At 36.4% G+C, this 14597-nt stretch overlaps 1 protein-coding gene across 1 annotated transcript in view; it reads left to right on the top strand.

The window, feature by feature from the left end:
• Nucleotides 1-14597, top strand: part of LOC148940552 (sodium-dependent nutrient amino acid transporter 1-like) — a 76157-nt gene that overhangs the window by 31379 nt on the left and 30181 nt on the right. The window contains exons 5-6 of the mRNA XM_089105654.1: nt 648-891; nt 9792-9906. Coding sequence (XP_088961780.1) covers nt 648-891; nt 9792-9906 — 359 coding nt within the window. The remainder of the gene's footprint in view (nt 1-647; nt 892-9791; nt 9907-14597) is intronic.

The raw sequence follows: 14597 nt of genomic DNA, 5'->3' as shown, positions 1-14597 counted from the left end.
GATCTCTTCTATAATTAAATTATTGATTCAATTGGAAACATGGTATAAACTAATTAAATTCATAACTTTGTTGAAGATGCACGTGAATGATGCGAAGTGTTATCCGACTATATATGCCACAAAGGCCATACTTGGATTAACCCTTCTTCCTATAATGTAAAGATACGTTAGAAGTAACTTTGGGCAAAGTTTAAAAGCTTACTCTTTAGATTGTTCACTGGCAAAATTATTACTTTTTAAATTTCACAAATGCCAGGAGACCAAGGCGGAGATTAAAGCTACACAAGGCCTATTTCCTCAGAAAAAAAAATTCAGAGAAGTCCAACCTAAAGAAACTTTTTAAATGTTAAAAAAAACTTTTTAATGGTTAAAAGATACTTTTTAATTGTTTAAACAAGCCGAAATTTGACACAGCATCATTACCAGTGTTGCAATTTTCTCGGTTAAATCAACTTTTTAGTTTTATTTTTGAACCACTTTAGGATGGAATGGTGTCGGTCCTGGGTGGCTTTGAACAACACGCCGTTCCATACAAAATGAAATAACCAAAAACAAGTGTTTAACTATCGAAAATAACTTTTTAATGTGTTCAAACACCCTAAATTGGCATAGCATCAACACCCAGTAATATCAATTTTTTCACCCAGGAATCGGCTATGGTCAGGCGTTCGCCAATTGGTGTGTAGTGACATACTATACAAGCTTAATGGCACTGGTTTCATTTTATTTCATTGCCTCATTCCAAGAGCCCTTGCCGTGGACCTATTGCAACCCAGCTTGGGCAGATGAAAAATGCGTCGATTCAAGTAAGAACCTAACAAATACCCAAGTAAACATAACAAATTCGTCAATGTTTGGAAAATCAGAAAGTCCTTCCGATCAGTACTTTAGGTGAGTAGTTTTGCGGTTTTCCCCTCTTTTTTGGCTCTTTCGCTAAATAATGTTTTAGTGGTGAAAGATTAACCTTTTAGTATTAATACCGAGTTCAACATTCTCTACAACCTTTCGGGCTTAGACCACAGACAAACTAAAATGACCTGACGATTTACATACATAAAGTTTATTAATGTAGTAAATATTATGTTGGAATGCTATTGCAATATCCTTTAATAGCAGCTTGGAATATTTTTGATGTTGTACTTTATGAAAATATGTTTAGAATCAAAGAAATTACATTTTAAATAAAATATATCAAACTCAAAACTAATTTTTAGACCTGAAGCTCTTCCCTAAACGGAGAATTTTCAAGGTACTTCTGCAACTTCTGACAATTTCTGTATTCCGGCTATAACAAATTGGAATTGACTGCGCTTTCAGAATTATTGTAGTTCAGTAATTAGACTTAACACAATTTAGTAATTGTTGGCCAAGCAGGTTGTCCATACCAATAAATATTACGTTGCAATGCTGTTCCAATATTGTTAAAAGGAGCTTAGAGTATTTTTGATGCTGTACTCGTATGAAAACGTGCTTAGAATCAAAGAAATCTCCTTTTAAATAAAAAAACATTAAACTCAAAACTAATTTTTAGACCTAATGCTCCTCCCTAAGCGGGGAGCTTTTGAGTTACCTCGGCAGGCTCAGACAATGTCTGTGTTCTTGCTATAACAGATTGTATGGCATATGACTACACTTCAGAATCATTGTAATTCAGTAATTTGGCCTAACACAATTCAGTAATTGTGTGCCAAGCAGGTTCTCCCCGAATAGGTTGGGGTATGTCGTAAGGAAAGATTTAAGGGAAATTTGAACTTTTTAGGAGGGTGTAAAGAGGAAGGCTTTGAAAGGTGAGGATGGAGAAAGTGCGTGCGTGGCTATGTTTGCCTCGCGCGGCTTGGGGCTGCAATGAGTTGTTAGTAATAGTATTATTATTGAATTACTGTAACGTAAAGGACTATTGTAATTCAGTAACTTAAAATTACTTAGTTACTGGTCGACTGGTCAGACGACCGTTTCCTGTGATCAATGACCTGGTCGAATTACGTATTTCTTAAGAAAGGCTTACTTGCTTAGAACTTAGGTCTTCCTGAGCCATCTGTGGCGCATAGGACATCGACGAAGCCTCAGTAAACGTTACGTATTGGCGCTGCGGTGATTACATCCTCCCACTGGGGTTGTAGTGATGTGTGAGCACTGCGTATATCACGATCGTATGTGCGTCTGGGCGTGTTTCTTGGTCTTCCTCTTTATCGACGCCCACGCGGCTGCCATTGTTGAACCTGGTACGGGATTCTGGAGTCCTCCATCTGAAAGACGTGGCCAAGGTAGCTCAGTGTTTCCACTTTCTCGGATTTTGCAGTGCGAACCGGAAACCAGATTTTCGACCCCTTGCCAGGAAAAAGAAATATTTTCAGGAATCAAGAAATTTATTGTCAGGGAGCTGCACGAGAGAAATGCTGATATTTTAGGTTTTGGGTGATGAGCAAGCAGCAGAAGGTTTGAGAACGCAATCTGATGTAATCGATCATGCTGAATACGAAAATCAACGTTGTATAGTCTACAAAGGGGAGCATCATACCCATTTCTTCAAAATCCCTGAAAATCCGTCTCAACAGACAGCTAAACTGCAGAAAGGGAAAAATAAAATATTGGATTTAGCTGCAAAAAATACGTCCGAAAAGGAAGACCATTACCACTGATGGTAGACTACTTCTTTTTTTCAACACTGGCAAGTGTACTTTAGATCTTATTCCTTTTCTGACTTTCAGCATCACTTATGTGTTAAAATATGAACAGAAATTGCATTTTCTCTGGAAAATGCACATAGCTACTATACAGGGTTCTAGCTATTTCCCGCCAGGAAAAATTTCAGGATTTTTTGGTTCTGCTGAAAAGAATTTTCAGGATTTATGGTCAGCGGGACAGGATTTTAAAATTTTCAAAGTGGAAAAAGTGAGATAGCTCCATCTCTTCTTCTTAATCACTTCAGTAATAAGCGGCTGGCCAGTTCTTCTGCGGACCTCGATGTTGCTGACATTTTGATGCCAACAAATATTCAGCATGGGTCTCAAGCATATGTTTCCGAAAGCTGTGAGTATTTTCTCTGTCCTAACGTCTAGTTTCCAGCACTCACGGGCATACAATAGCATACAATAGGACAAAACGTTGCTATTAAGAAGTCGCAGCTTTAGTGCGAGCGACACTTCTTTGATTTCCATACTGGTTCAAGTTTTTTGAAAGCAGCGTTTGCCATGCCAATTTTTCTCTTGACCTCATTTTACACATCTCCTGTGTAATCGACCCAGCTTCCGAGGTACTTAAGTTCATGAACTTGTTCGACTCTGCGATTTTTGTACAGGAGCTCGACTGGCGAGCCTGATGTTGTCATTAATTTAGTCTTGTCTATGTTGATGTTAGGCCGACTTTCTCCACTTTAAAACTCCCTTTGTAAAGGAGCTTCTGGAGTCGCTGCTTTGTCCTTTCTAGAAGCACCACATCTTCTCGCAAAACATAGCCCGTTAAAATGACAAATAAAAACGGTGATGAAACACATCCCTGTTGCACTCCTCACATACTTTTTAAGTATCTAGTTGTTCCGTTCTCTGTCTTTATGCAACATTCCATATTTTCGTAAAAGGCCATGATCAAACTTATTATTTTCTTGGGGACACCATAATGCTGTATAATTTCCCAGAAATTGTCATGGTCCACAGAATCGAAGACCTTTTCAAAATCAATGAAGAGCATATATATCTTGTTGGACCACTCATTTACTTCTCCTATCAGAGTCCTGAGTATGAACATGAGGTCTGAACAAGATCTACCTTTACGAAAGCCTTGGTGCTCTTCTCTCAGATACGGATTAAGTGCTTTTTTAGGCGCTCCAGTAGTACAAGCGCTACAACCTTACTTGGTGCTATTTCTATTGTAAAATCTTTCTATTCTTTCTATTGTAAAGTCTATTTCCACTATTGTGAACCATTTGCTGATTCATGGTTTTTGCCGTGGGAATATAGGGTTCATTTCACCCCCGGAGGCATATTTGTTGAGCATTGCGGGGTTGTGGGGGGCTTAGAAAAAAGGTTCAAAACCACTCTACGACTTTGAATTTGCCATTTCAATGCTCTGGTTTCTTTTCAGGTGTATTGCAGATATGGCATTGATCATCTGGATTGATATAGTGTCCTTTAATTTAGCTCTACCCTTTCGCCAAACTCCTAATTCAATGTCTAGTTATCACTGTTGACATTCCCTAAAAGTTTCAACTGAATACTCCAAGCCATTTCTGAAATCTTGCAGATTTATAGTCTTAACAACCTGGTAGCACATAGTGTCATCAGATCTATTTTGATATTTTACCCTTCATTGTCCTTTTGGATCTTAAATTTCGAAAATGTTTCATAACCTGGATGCATGTAGCGTCTTTTGACTTAGCTTAACACCCCCCTAAAAACTCCGACCAAGTTTCACCTTAGCACCCTTAGCCACTCCTAAGATATTGCAGATACACTATGTTCACAACCTGAATCGGCATAGTGTCTTTTGATTTATTTCAAAATCCTGCTCAACATTCACTGAAAGATCCAACTTAATGCTGTTAGCCATTTCTGATATATTGCAGATATGCCATTTTTACAACCTGGATGCACTTTTGTCTTTTGATTTAGTTCGATCTTCCCTGAAAGCTTCATCCCCTTAGCCGTTTCTGGGATGTTGCAAATGAATCATTTTAGTAACTGGGTGCACATAGTGCTGTTTGATCAATTTCAACACCCCCCCCACGACATTATTTTTAATTACCAACTTAATATTCTTAGCAGTTCCTTAGATATTTCAGATATGTAATTTTGACAACTTGGATGCACATAGTCGCTTAACCGGTAGTCTCGTTAGATTTTAACAATAAGCTATTTTTGCAATCTAGATGCATATAGTCTCTTTTGATTTAGTTCAACATTCACCACAATACCTCCTGAAAGTTTCAAGTTAATGCCGTCAGCCTTTCCTGAAATATTCCAGATACGCCATTTTGATAACCTAAATGCTGTAGTTCAACATCCCTTCGAGTATTCCTTGAGACTTTCAACCTAATACCATTAGTCGTTCCCAAGATAGCACAGGCACGCCATTTGACAACTTGGCAATCGTCTTTTGATTTGTCTCACTACTTAACCATGCATAAATTACTGGTCTCATAGAAGCTTATAGTATAAAAACGCTATCTATATCTAAATTGAGACAACACTTATTTAGCTCAGTCCCCCTCCTCCAGCACTACACTGCCTATGATAATTGGTCGCTTGCCCAGTAAAGCTGAATGGAAATGTTGCATAATTATTTATTTTTGGTACCGTAATTTCAATTATGGATATAGCGGGACCTTTAATTATACTATGTTTATGATTTTATCTTAAGTTAGAACCGTTTTTCATTTGATTTTAACTGGATATTAGTATTTTAATTACTAATAAATAACTAAAAATTGGCATCCATTAAATTGGCACCCATTTCTTTAACATTGACAATTATTTAGTTACTAGCAACCTTTCTTAATAATGGCTAAAAATTGAATTGGTAAAATAGCGGCATTTATCGACAGAGATTCCGAAAGTGGTTTTCAGAAATTGAGCTTTAACCCCTAAGATTTTAGAGAATGTCATATCACAATTATCATTGTTTTTAATCCTATTACTTTATTTTTATCGCCTGTTAAATTTGGACTAGATTTACGTTGCCTGAGCAACGTAAAGTGTTGAAAGGGACCTTTATCGTCTAAGCCAACCAGAGTGTTGTGGGGGTAAAACTTTGATCAGGAGTGCGAGTAAGGAATATAAAAAGATTATATTGACTCTGTGATCATAAACCTTATATATATATATATATATATATATATATATATATATATATATATATATATATATATATATATATAATGTCCCCTTTTATATATTAAGAATAAAACATGGGCTTTACAGCCCGGGACTCAAAAAAAGGTAAACTGATATGAGCAAGTTTCTAAATCCTCATCCATGAAGTGGACTGTTCTCTAAAAATCTATTCTTACTTGCACGCACCTCTATGTCAAACAGTGGTAACGAAATGAAAGTAAGTAGCGACGCGGCTAAGTAGTAACCAAATCTGTAAAAAACAGAATTTTGATATCAATCGACATGTCAAAAGAATTGAATTATTATGCTGATTCCAAATATATAAAGTTTATTGAGTTTAGTGTTATCCATCAAAAGCTACGAGCCTGAGAAATTTGGCTGCTTTTCGAAAAAGGGCACCCTCTAAAAGTAAAGGAATATATAATGAAAATTTCGCCATCAGATTCAGAGCATCTGAGAACCCTATTGTAGAAATTTTAAGCTCTCATCTTCAAAAATGTGGAGTTTTGTATTTTTTTGCCAGAAGGAAGTTTACGGATGTATGTTTATTTGTTTGTTTGTTGTTTTTGTTTTTTCCCCAGGAGTGATCGCTTAGAACCAATCGTCCTAGAATACCGAAAAAGGGCACATTCGAACGGAAATTACAGTTCTAGTGCCCTTTTTAATTGACCAAAAATATTGGAGGGCTACTACCCCCCTCCCATCCCCTTTTTCCTCTAAGTCGTTCGACCAAAATTTTGAGACAGCCATATTGTTCAGCATAGTTGAAAAGGCCACTAAATATGCCTTTGGGGATAACATAACCCCCACAGCCCACTGGGTAAAGGTCTGTAAGTCATGGAATTTCCCCTTTGTTTATGTATAGTATCTTTTATCGGCAAGTATACAGACATTTTCCGTGGGGAGGGAAATTTCCGGTGGTGAGGTTCCATGGAAAATTTTTAAACTCTTGTGAATTGACAGAATTCTTTAACAAAATTCTTTTTATTTCTCTTACTTTCTCTTTGTCAACTCAGTTTTGCATTTGGAGATGTTCCAGGGGAGTTATTAGGGGGCTATTTTCAGCATGTGTGGATTTTCGGGAAAAAATTTCCACGGAAGGGGGAATTTCCAGAGTGATCGGAAAAACGATTAGAAATTAAAGTATTTTTACAAATGAAAGTATGATAAGGAGAATTTTTCAGGCTGAATTATCCACAAGAATTTTTACAGGGGAGGGGGATTTTCAGTAAGGATGGAATTGTCCGGAGGGAATTTTACGGAGGGGGGGGGGGTTTATTTTTCTTGGTAGTAAATTTCCACGGAGTAGTTTCTCGTGAAGAGAGGAAATTTGTCGTGGAGGATGAGGCAGATTTACCGTTACCGGCCTTATTTGAAAAACGATCTGCAATTCAATAAAAAAAGCAAGTTATTTTTTATCTGAAAGTAAAGAGCAACAATAAAGATCAAATGGAAATAAATTATTACGTACATGAAGGGGGTTTGTCCCTCCTCAATACCTCGCTCTTTACGCTAAAGTTTGACTTTTTGCTCCAATTCTTTAAGAACGACTCCTGAAACACAAGGGCCGTTTAACTAAAATAATAAGCTTTTTTTAATTTCTAAGAAAAACTTTAGCGTAAAGATAGAGGTATGGAGGAGGGAGCCACCTATCGAACCTATTTGGCACTATCAAGCTATCCGTCATGTTTCGTAATCATACTAGTATGGATAAACACTACTAAACATAAAAAGTAAAGGTACACCACTTACTAGAAGTGCATATTCCCTTGTCCCCGAAGACATCCACGGTCTAATAGCCTATTATTAACAGGAACTTCCTCAGTTGGCTTTGAATTCTGTTTTTCCAATGCTTTTGTCCAATTAAAAGGTAAACTAGTTTGCAGAAGTTTCTAACCCTGTAACCAAGAATAAAATTGGGCTTTAACAATCTCTTCTTACTTGCACGTCCCTCTTCACGCTACTATTACTACTACTTCTACCGCTAGTAACCACACTTAACCAATGTTATCTCTGCAGCTTCCAATATTCTAATATTCGTTCGCACACTTACTTTCCTATTCTTCCAAACCTTTTTAACTGTGGAAAATTACCCTGGGCCCTGGCTATTCTGTTTCAATATCTTCATAACGTCTAACATCTTTGCTAATAATACTGTCCAGGTAAGTGAAGCTATTCACTTGATTGATCTTCTCGTTACCCAAAATTACTTCTTTGTTTTCATTAATTTCTAGTCTAAGCAACTTGGTCTTATTAATACTAACGCTCAAGCCTTTTCTGGCCCCCTGAACCCTCAAAACCTTCAAAAAATTATTTATTTTGCCAATATTTTCATCCAGGACACTCAAATTATCAGCATAATCTAAGTCTGGGAGAGTATACCTTCCCATTTGATTCAATGAACTCCTATAGCCTTTGATGTGTTCCTTGGGACAAACTTTGTAAAAAAAAAAAGACACGGGAATAGAACACAGCCTGTTTAACTCCTGATTTAACACGAAACCAGCTACTAACATCACTTCCTATTTTAACCACAGCAACACAGCCTGTTTAACTCCTAATTTAACACGAAACCAGCCACTAACATCACCTCCTATCTTAACCACAGCAACACAGCCTGTTTAACTCCTGATTTAACACGAAACCAGCCACTAACATCACTTCCTAGCTTAACCACAGTAATTTGGTTCTCTTACGTAGCAGTAATCAATTTAATGTATTTATATGATGTATCATGCAAGGACAAGACCTTCACTAAAGATCTTCTATCGGCTCAATCTATCGGCTCGCCTATTCATAATCTATAAAAATTAGGACTAAAAGCATATGAGGAGTGAGGCACTTCACCTTCATTAATCTAAAAGTAAAAATTTTGTCGATGGATCCTATCCCCTTCCTAAGCCACACTATTCTTTTCTTGAAACTGTTCTCTAACTTCAAAACACCCATATTTCAAAAACTCATTTGCCACACTATTAGCACTTGATGCCTTATTTTTTAATCCTTTTAGTGCTGTCACCAATTCTTCCTTACAAAATAAATTTTCCTTTATTTCCTAATTATGACAAATTTTTTAATTATTTTCTATATAGCTTCTGTATCATTCTTTTCTCCATAGCCAACATGAAAACCAATTTTTGTGTTCTCAGATGCATGATAAGCAAATAATATGTACACCAATTATAAAAATAGGTTAATCCCTCATTACACAGATGACCTAGGCATAGCAGCCAATTGCTGCTTTTAAGTCCCTCCCATGTCTTGAAATTAGAACCAGTTTTTTCTCGAATGTGATACCGACGCCGCAACACTGAAGTTGTAAAGCTCTCGAAATTTAAATGTTGCATTACATGAATAAGTTTTTGTACGAGAAAAGTGATCAGTCCTATGCTTTGATCAGACCATCAAGGGCTATTGTTCAGCATTGAAAAGAACTATCTGTCTAAGTTCAAAAGTTGCTTTTCTTGCCGCAGGCCAAATTTGTAATATCACAACCTAGAAAGAAGCAACGGCAAAGCTCCAATTTCTTTGGCAACACTTTCCATTGTAGAGGTTAGACCCTTACCACTTTACAACAATAAGCTGATATCGGCAAACAAGGAAAAAACAAAACAGAACAAATGGTTGCTCACAAAATACAATAACGAGCTAGTAAAACTAGTAAATCCAAGAGTATGCTTATAGCTGGTATTTAGGAAGGACTAATACTTTCCACCTATTCCAAGACAAGTTGGATATTAAATTAGAAAGCTTAGAATTTGAAAATGTTGAAGATGGATGGATTGTTTTTGAAAAAATTGTTTGTGAAGTAGTAGATGCTATAGGGAGCAAAATGAGAGAAGGGAAGTAATGATCTTACGATAGTAAAAGCTGAGTTGAAATCGGTAATGATCTCTTTTTCTCTAGGACTAACAAGTATTTAGCCACTTTTGAGCTTTCCTAATACTTAATACTTCATATTAGGCGAAATGTTCTACACCAGATTGACAATATTGACGATGGCATTGGTCCCCCTGAATGGAGACTCACACTTTGTCTTTTATTCTCATGGATGGTTATATTTTTGATCCTTGCTAAGGTACATTTTTAGTTTCTGAATTCTTGTCCGATCCTTCTTTTTTCTTTCTTAATTTTTTACACCCTGTGATCCATAAATCGAAATTCTTAATTTGTTTACGCTTATTTTTATATTTTCTATTCAGTTGGGGATTTTTTTCTACACCAGGGAGGGGTGGGGGAGGCTTAGTGGGGCAAATAGTTATTTTCGCTTTGAAACTGTATAAGCCATCTAATTAGAAATTGTTTCCTTTTGGATTTATCTCTGATTTTACAGCAAAGAAACAGAGTTACCTGGTAAAAAAATGGTCTGCTAAAAAATGTTTGGCTCTTTTTTATGGCTTGGTATTTTTTTGCAAAAGAGCCAATATGATTTTAGTTACGTATCTAGGGGGTCAAGGGGGCGGCTGTCTTCGGGCGCAGCCTCTGAGTGGCCGCCGAACTGATTTTTTTTTTTCGTTTTTAGCCTAAAAGCAAAATATATTGTTGACTTATTGTGGCATGATGGATGAGGGGGGGGGGATGTCCTAGCTACGCCTCCATAAGGTTTTAAAAGGTTGAAGTTATTTATCTCTTCAGAAATTGATTTTATTTGTTAGTGTGAATACGCTGAGCATTAATTAACCCGGCATAAAAAGGAGGGCTATTTTTCTCTTCAGAAATAGGTAATAATTCAATTGTAAGCCAAAAACAAACCAATGACACTAAAGCACGCTTTAAACACGAACGTAAATGTTTTTTCTTATGATAGCTTAGTTTAAATCTAAGATTTTAAAATTTAATTTCTACTAGGCTTAGTCTTGGGAACCGTGCTACATTATCATAAGTTTATATAGCTAACCGTAACCGTAACCGTAATCGTTTGTAACCATTATATCAATTCGCATCTCTTCATTATGAGAAAAAAAACATTTCTTAAGTCAAGATTTAGATCAAACTCCCGCATCACTCATGCTTTTTTTAGTTAAGAAATGCTACTGAAATTAATAAAATATTAAAAGAGAAGCCAAATATTAAAAATAGTGAGCTGAAAATACATCCAACACAAAAAAAAACTATTAGAAATCATTCATTGTTTATTTCGCACAATGTTTCTTATTTCTTATAAACCTTTTTTAAATATTTACTTTTAGTCAGATTACGTTTTTTTATCTTTACTTACTTACCTTTATTCCTTGTTTTCAATCTGCTAGGCCATGTGCAGCCGAAGAACCTGCTACTTGGAGGAGTTTCACCTAGAACAGAACCAAAGCAAACAAAACAATTAATTTGGTGGTAAATCATTAACAATGGCTGTGCTCTGTTTGAATCATTAGTAAATCTATGCATTTTCTAGCACTCTTTAGCATAATTTGTAAATATAAAATGAAACTTATTTCTTCTATTCAGAATTTCTTTCACAACAATTTATTTCGCAGTCACCAGTCAGCTCTGTTTGCACATATTGCAAATCTGTGCTATTCTTAGCACTTTTTAACAGAATTTTGTAAATATAAGGTGAGATTTATTTCGCATATTCTGAATTTATTTCGCAAAACTTTACTTCACGATCACCAGCGGTAGTAGCTCAGTTTGCACCAATAGCATATGTGTATTATTTATTGCGCTTTTTTACGAGATTTATAAGATGAGATTTATTTCTCATAGTCAGAATTTATTTCACAATAATTTGTTTTGCAATTATTAGTAGTGATAGCGCGGCTTACATCTTTGGTAAACATGTACTGTTTTTTGTACTTTTTTATATGATTCATAAGATAAGTTTTATTTCTCAAAATCAGTATTTGTTTCGCAACAATTCATTTCGCAACCACCGGTTGTGGCACCACAGCTTGCGACTGTATTAAACCTGACTTAACACTTTTTTTTTACACTTTCTCAGTGTAAAAACTTTTTACACTATTTTTTACACTTTCTCTTTTTTTTACACATTCTTAACACTTTTTTACATGATACAATAGATAAAATTTATTTATCATAACCACGATTTATTTCACAGCTACCGGTTGTAGCAGCTACCGGTTACCGGTTGCTACAGCCACCGGTTGTAGCAGCTTTGTTTGTACCGTTCAGTAAATGTGTACTATTTTTAGCACTTTTTTCCCATGATTTATAAGGTGATATTTACATTTTCATAATCAGAATTTCTTTCAGAATAATTTATTTTTCTATCATCGGTAGTGGCTGCTCTGCTTGTACCTTTAGTAAATATATACTATCCTTAGCACTCTTTTACACTGTTTATAAGATAAGGTTATAAGATATGGGCCAAGAGAAGCTAAATTTGTATTTTAGAGTCAATAGACACAGCAAAAAAATCATAGAAAAAAAAATCAGGAGATTTTTTCAGGAGAAAAAGAAGTCCAAAGGCCAAAGATGTTGTCAATAATGACCAAACAAGAAAAAATTATAGAATTTGAAAGGAATGAGCCAAAATAAAAGTATAAGGACAATTTAGTCTTGTTACTAAAAATTACAAAACAAAACTTAGTTGAAAAATGGGAAGGTGGAGAGATTCGCTTGCTAAATCAGAGGCAACGCTATAGCGTTGCCTATAGTAAAGGTCATACGGCTCCAATGTTTTATTATTTATTTATTATTATTATCTTTTTTTCCCCCAGAAGCACTTCATATGGAACGGTTCCTCATATAAACTTCAAAGGAGGCTCATTCCATTGGAAACCGAGAGTTCTACTGCCCTTTTTAAGGGTCAAAAGTGATTAGAAGGCAACGAACACCCCTTCCACACCAATCACTTCCCCAAACACATCCAATCAACATTTTGAGATAGCAATTTCGTTCTACGTAGCTAATTTCCAGACAGAAATAATTTTTTCGAGGAAAACACTCCCACACAGCCCTCAGGGCAATGTTTATAAGTTATGCCCTGAGGGCATATAAGCCTTTTATATAAAGCTTTGTCGTAGAAACTTCAAAAAGATCTCATTCGATTGGAAATTCAAAGGGCTAGTGCCCTTTTTAATAGTCGAAAGTGATTGAAGGGCAACTAGCCCCCCTCTCACGCCCACCTTTTCCCCAAACAAATCCAATCATAATTTTGAGATAGCCATTTTGTTCAACGTGGTTGAAAATTCCTGGAAATTAGGTCTTTGAGGATGACAACCCCCCCCCCCCCACAGCCCTCAAGGCCAGAGTTTTAAGTTATGCCCTGGGGGCATATAAGGTTTTTATAGAAAACGTTGTCATAGAAACTTCAAAAAGGGCTCATTCAATTGGAAATTTAAATGGATAGTGCCCTTTTTAATGTTCGAAAGTGAATGGAAGGTAACTAACACCCCTTCCACGCCCACCATTTCCCCAAACACATCCAATCAAAATTTTGAGATAGCTATTTTGTTCAACGTAGTTGAAAGTTCTGGAAATTATATCGTTGAGCATGACACTCCCCCTCCCCAAGGTCTTCAGGATAAGGGTTATAAGCTATGTCCGGGAACATATATGGTTCTTATGAAAGGGATGCTTGTATAAACTTCAGAGAGGGCTCATTTGATTGGAAATTGAAAGTTCTACTTCATTTTTTAAGCGTCAAAAGATATTGAAGGGTAACCAGCCCCCCCAACCCTTTTTTCCCAAATGCATCCGATAAAAATTTTTAGACAGCCATTTTTTTAAAAATAGTTCAAAGATTGTATAACTAAAACTCTGTGGTTAACGCAACCCCCCAGGACAGGGGGAAAGGTGTTGTAAGTTATGCCCTGAGAGCATATATGGTTCTTATGGAAGCGATGTTCGTATAAACTACAAAGAGGGCTCATTTGAGTGGAAATTGAAAGTTTTAGTTTACTTTTTAAGAGTCAAAAGAGATTGGAGGGCACCTAGCTCCCCCCTCCACCCCCTTTTTTCCTCAAACCCATCCAAAAAGAATTTTGAGATAGCCATTTAAAAAAAAAAATAGTTCAAAGACCATGTAACGAAAACTCCAGGGTCGACACAGCCCCCAGGGCCTGAATACAGGCGTTGTAAGTTAAGCCCTGGGGGAATATATGGTTTTTATGGAAGGGATACTCGTAAAAACTTCAAAGAGGGCTAATTTGATTGAAAATTGAAAATTTTAGTTCAGTTTTTGAGAGTCAAAAGAGATTGAAGGGCAACTAGCCCCCCCCCACGCCCCTTTTTTCCAGAATGCATCCGATAAAAATTTTGAGATACCCATTAAGCTAAAAATTGTTCAATAGTCAGATAACAAAAACTCAGGTGTTGACACAACCCCCCAGGGCCCGGGGGCAGGCGTTGTAAGTTATAACCTGGGTCATATTTGGTTCTTATGAAAGGGATGCTTGTATAAACTTCAGAGAGGGCTCATTTGATTGGAAATTGAAAGTTCGAGTTCACTATTTAATAGTCAATAGAGATCCATGGGCGGCTAGCCCCCCCCCACCACGCCTTCTTTTTCCAAACCCTTCTGATGAGAATTTTGAGATAGACATTTTGTTAGAATAAAATAGTTCAAAGGTTGGATAAGAAAAACTCCGGAGTCAATACAACCCCCAGTGCCCTAAGGGCAAGTATGGTTCTCATGAAAGGAATGCTCGTATAAACTTCATAGAGGGCTCATTTAATTGGAAATTGAAAGTTATAGTTCACTTTTTAAGAGTCAAGAGATATAAGGGTAACTAGCCTTCCCCCCATACCTTTTCCCCCCCAAATCCATCCACTAGAAATTTTGAGACAGCCAGTTTTTTTTAAACATGT

The sequence above is a fragment of the Artemia sp. Qi Xiang Cuo genome, chromosome 19 (assembly GCF_049724085.1).
Source record: "Artemia sp. Qi Xiang Cuo chromosome 19, ASM4972408v1, whole genome shotgun sequence".
NCBI classification, from domain to species: Eukaryota; Metazoa; Arthropoda; class Branchiopoda; order Anostraca; family Artemiidae; genus Artemia; species Artemia sp. Qi Xiang Cuo.
Note: the sequence above shows the minus strand (reverse complement) of the source record. Positions and strands in the feature narration are given on the sequence as shown.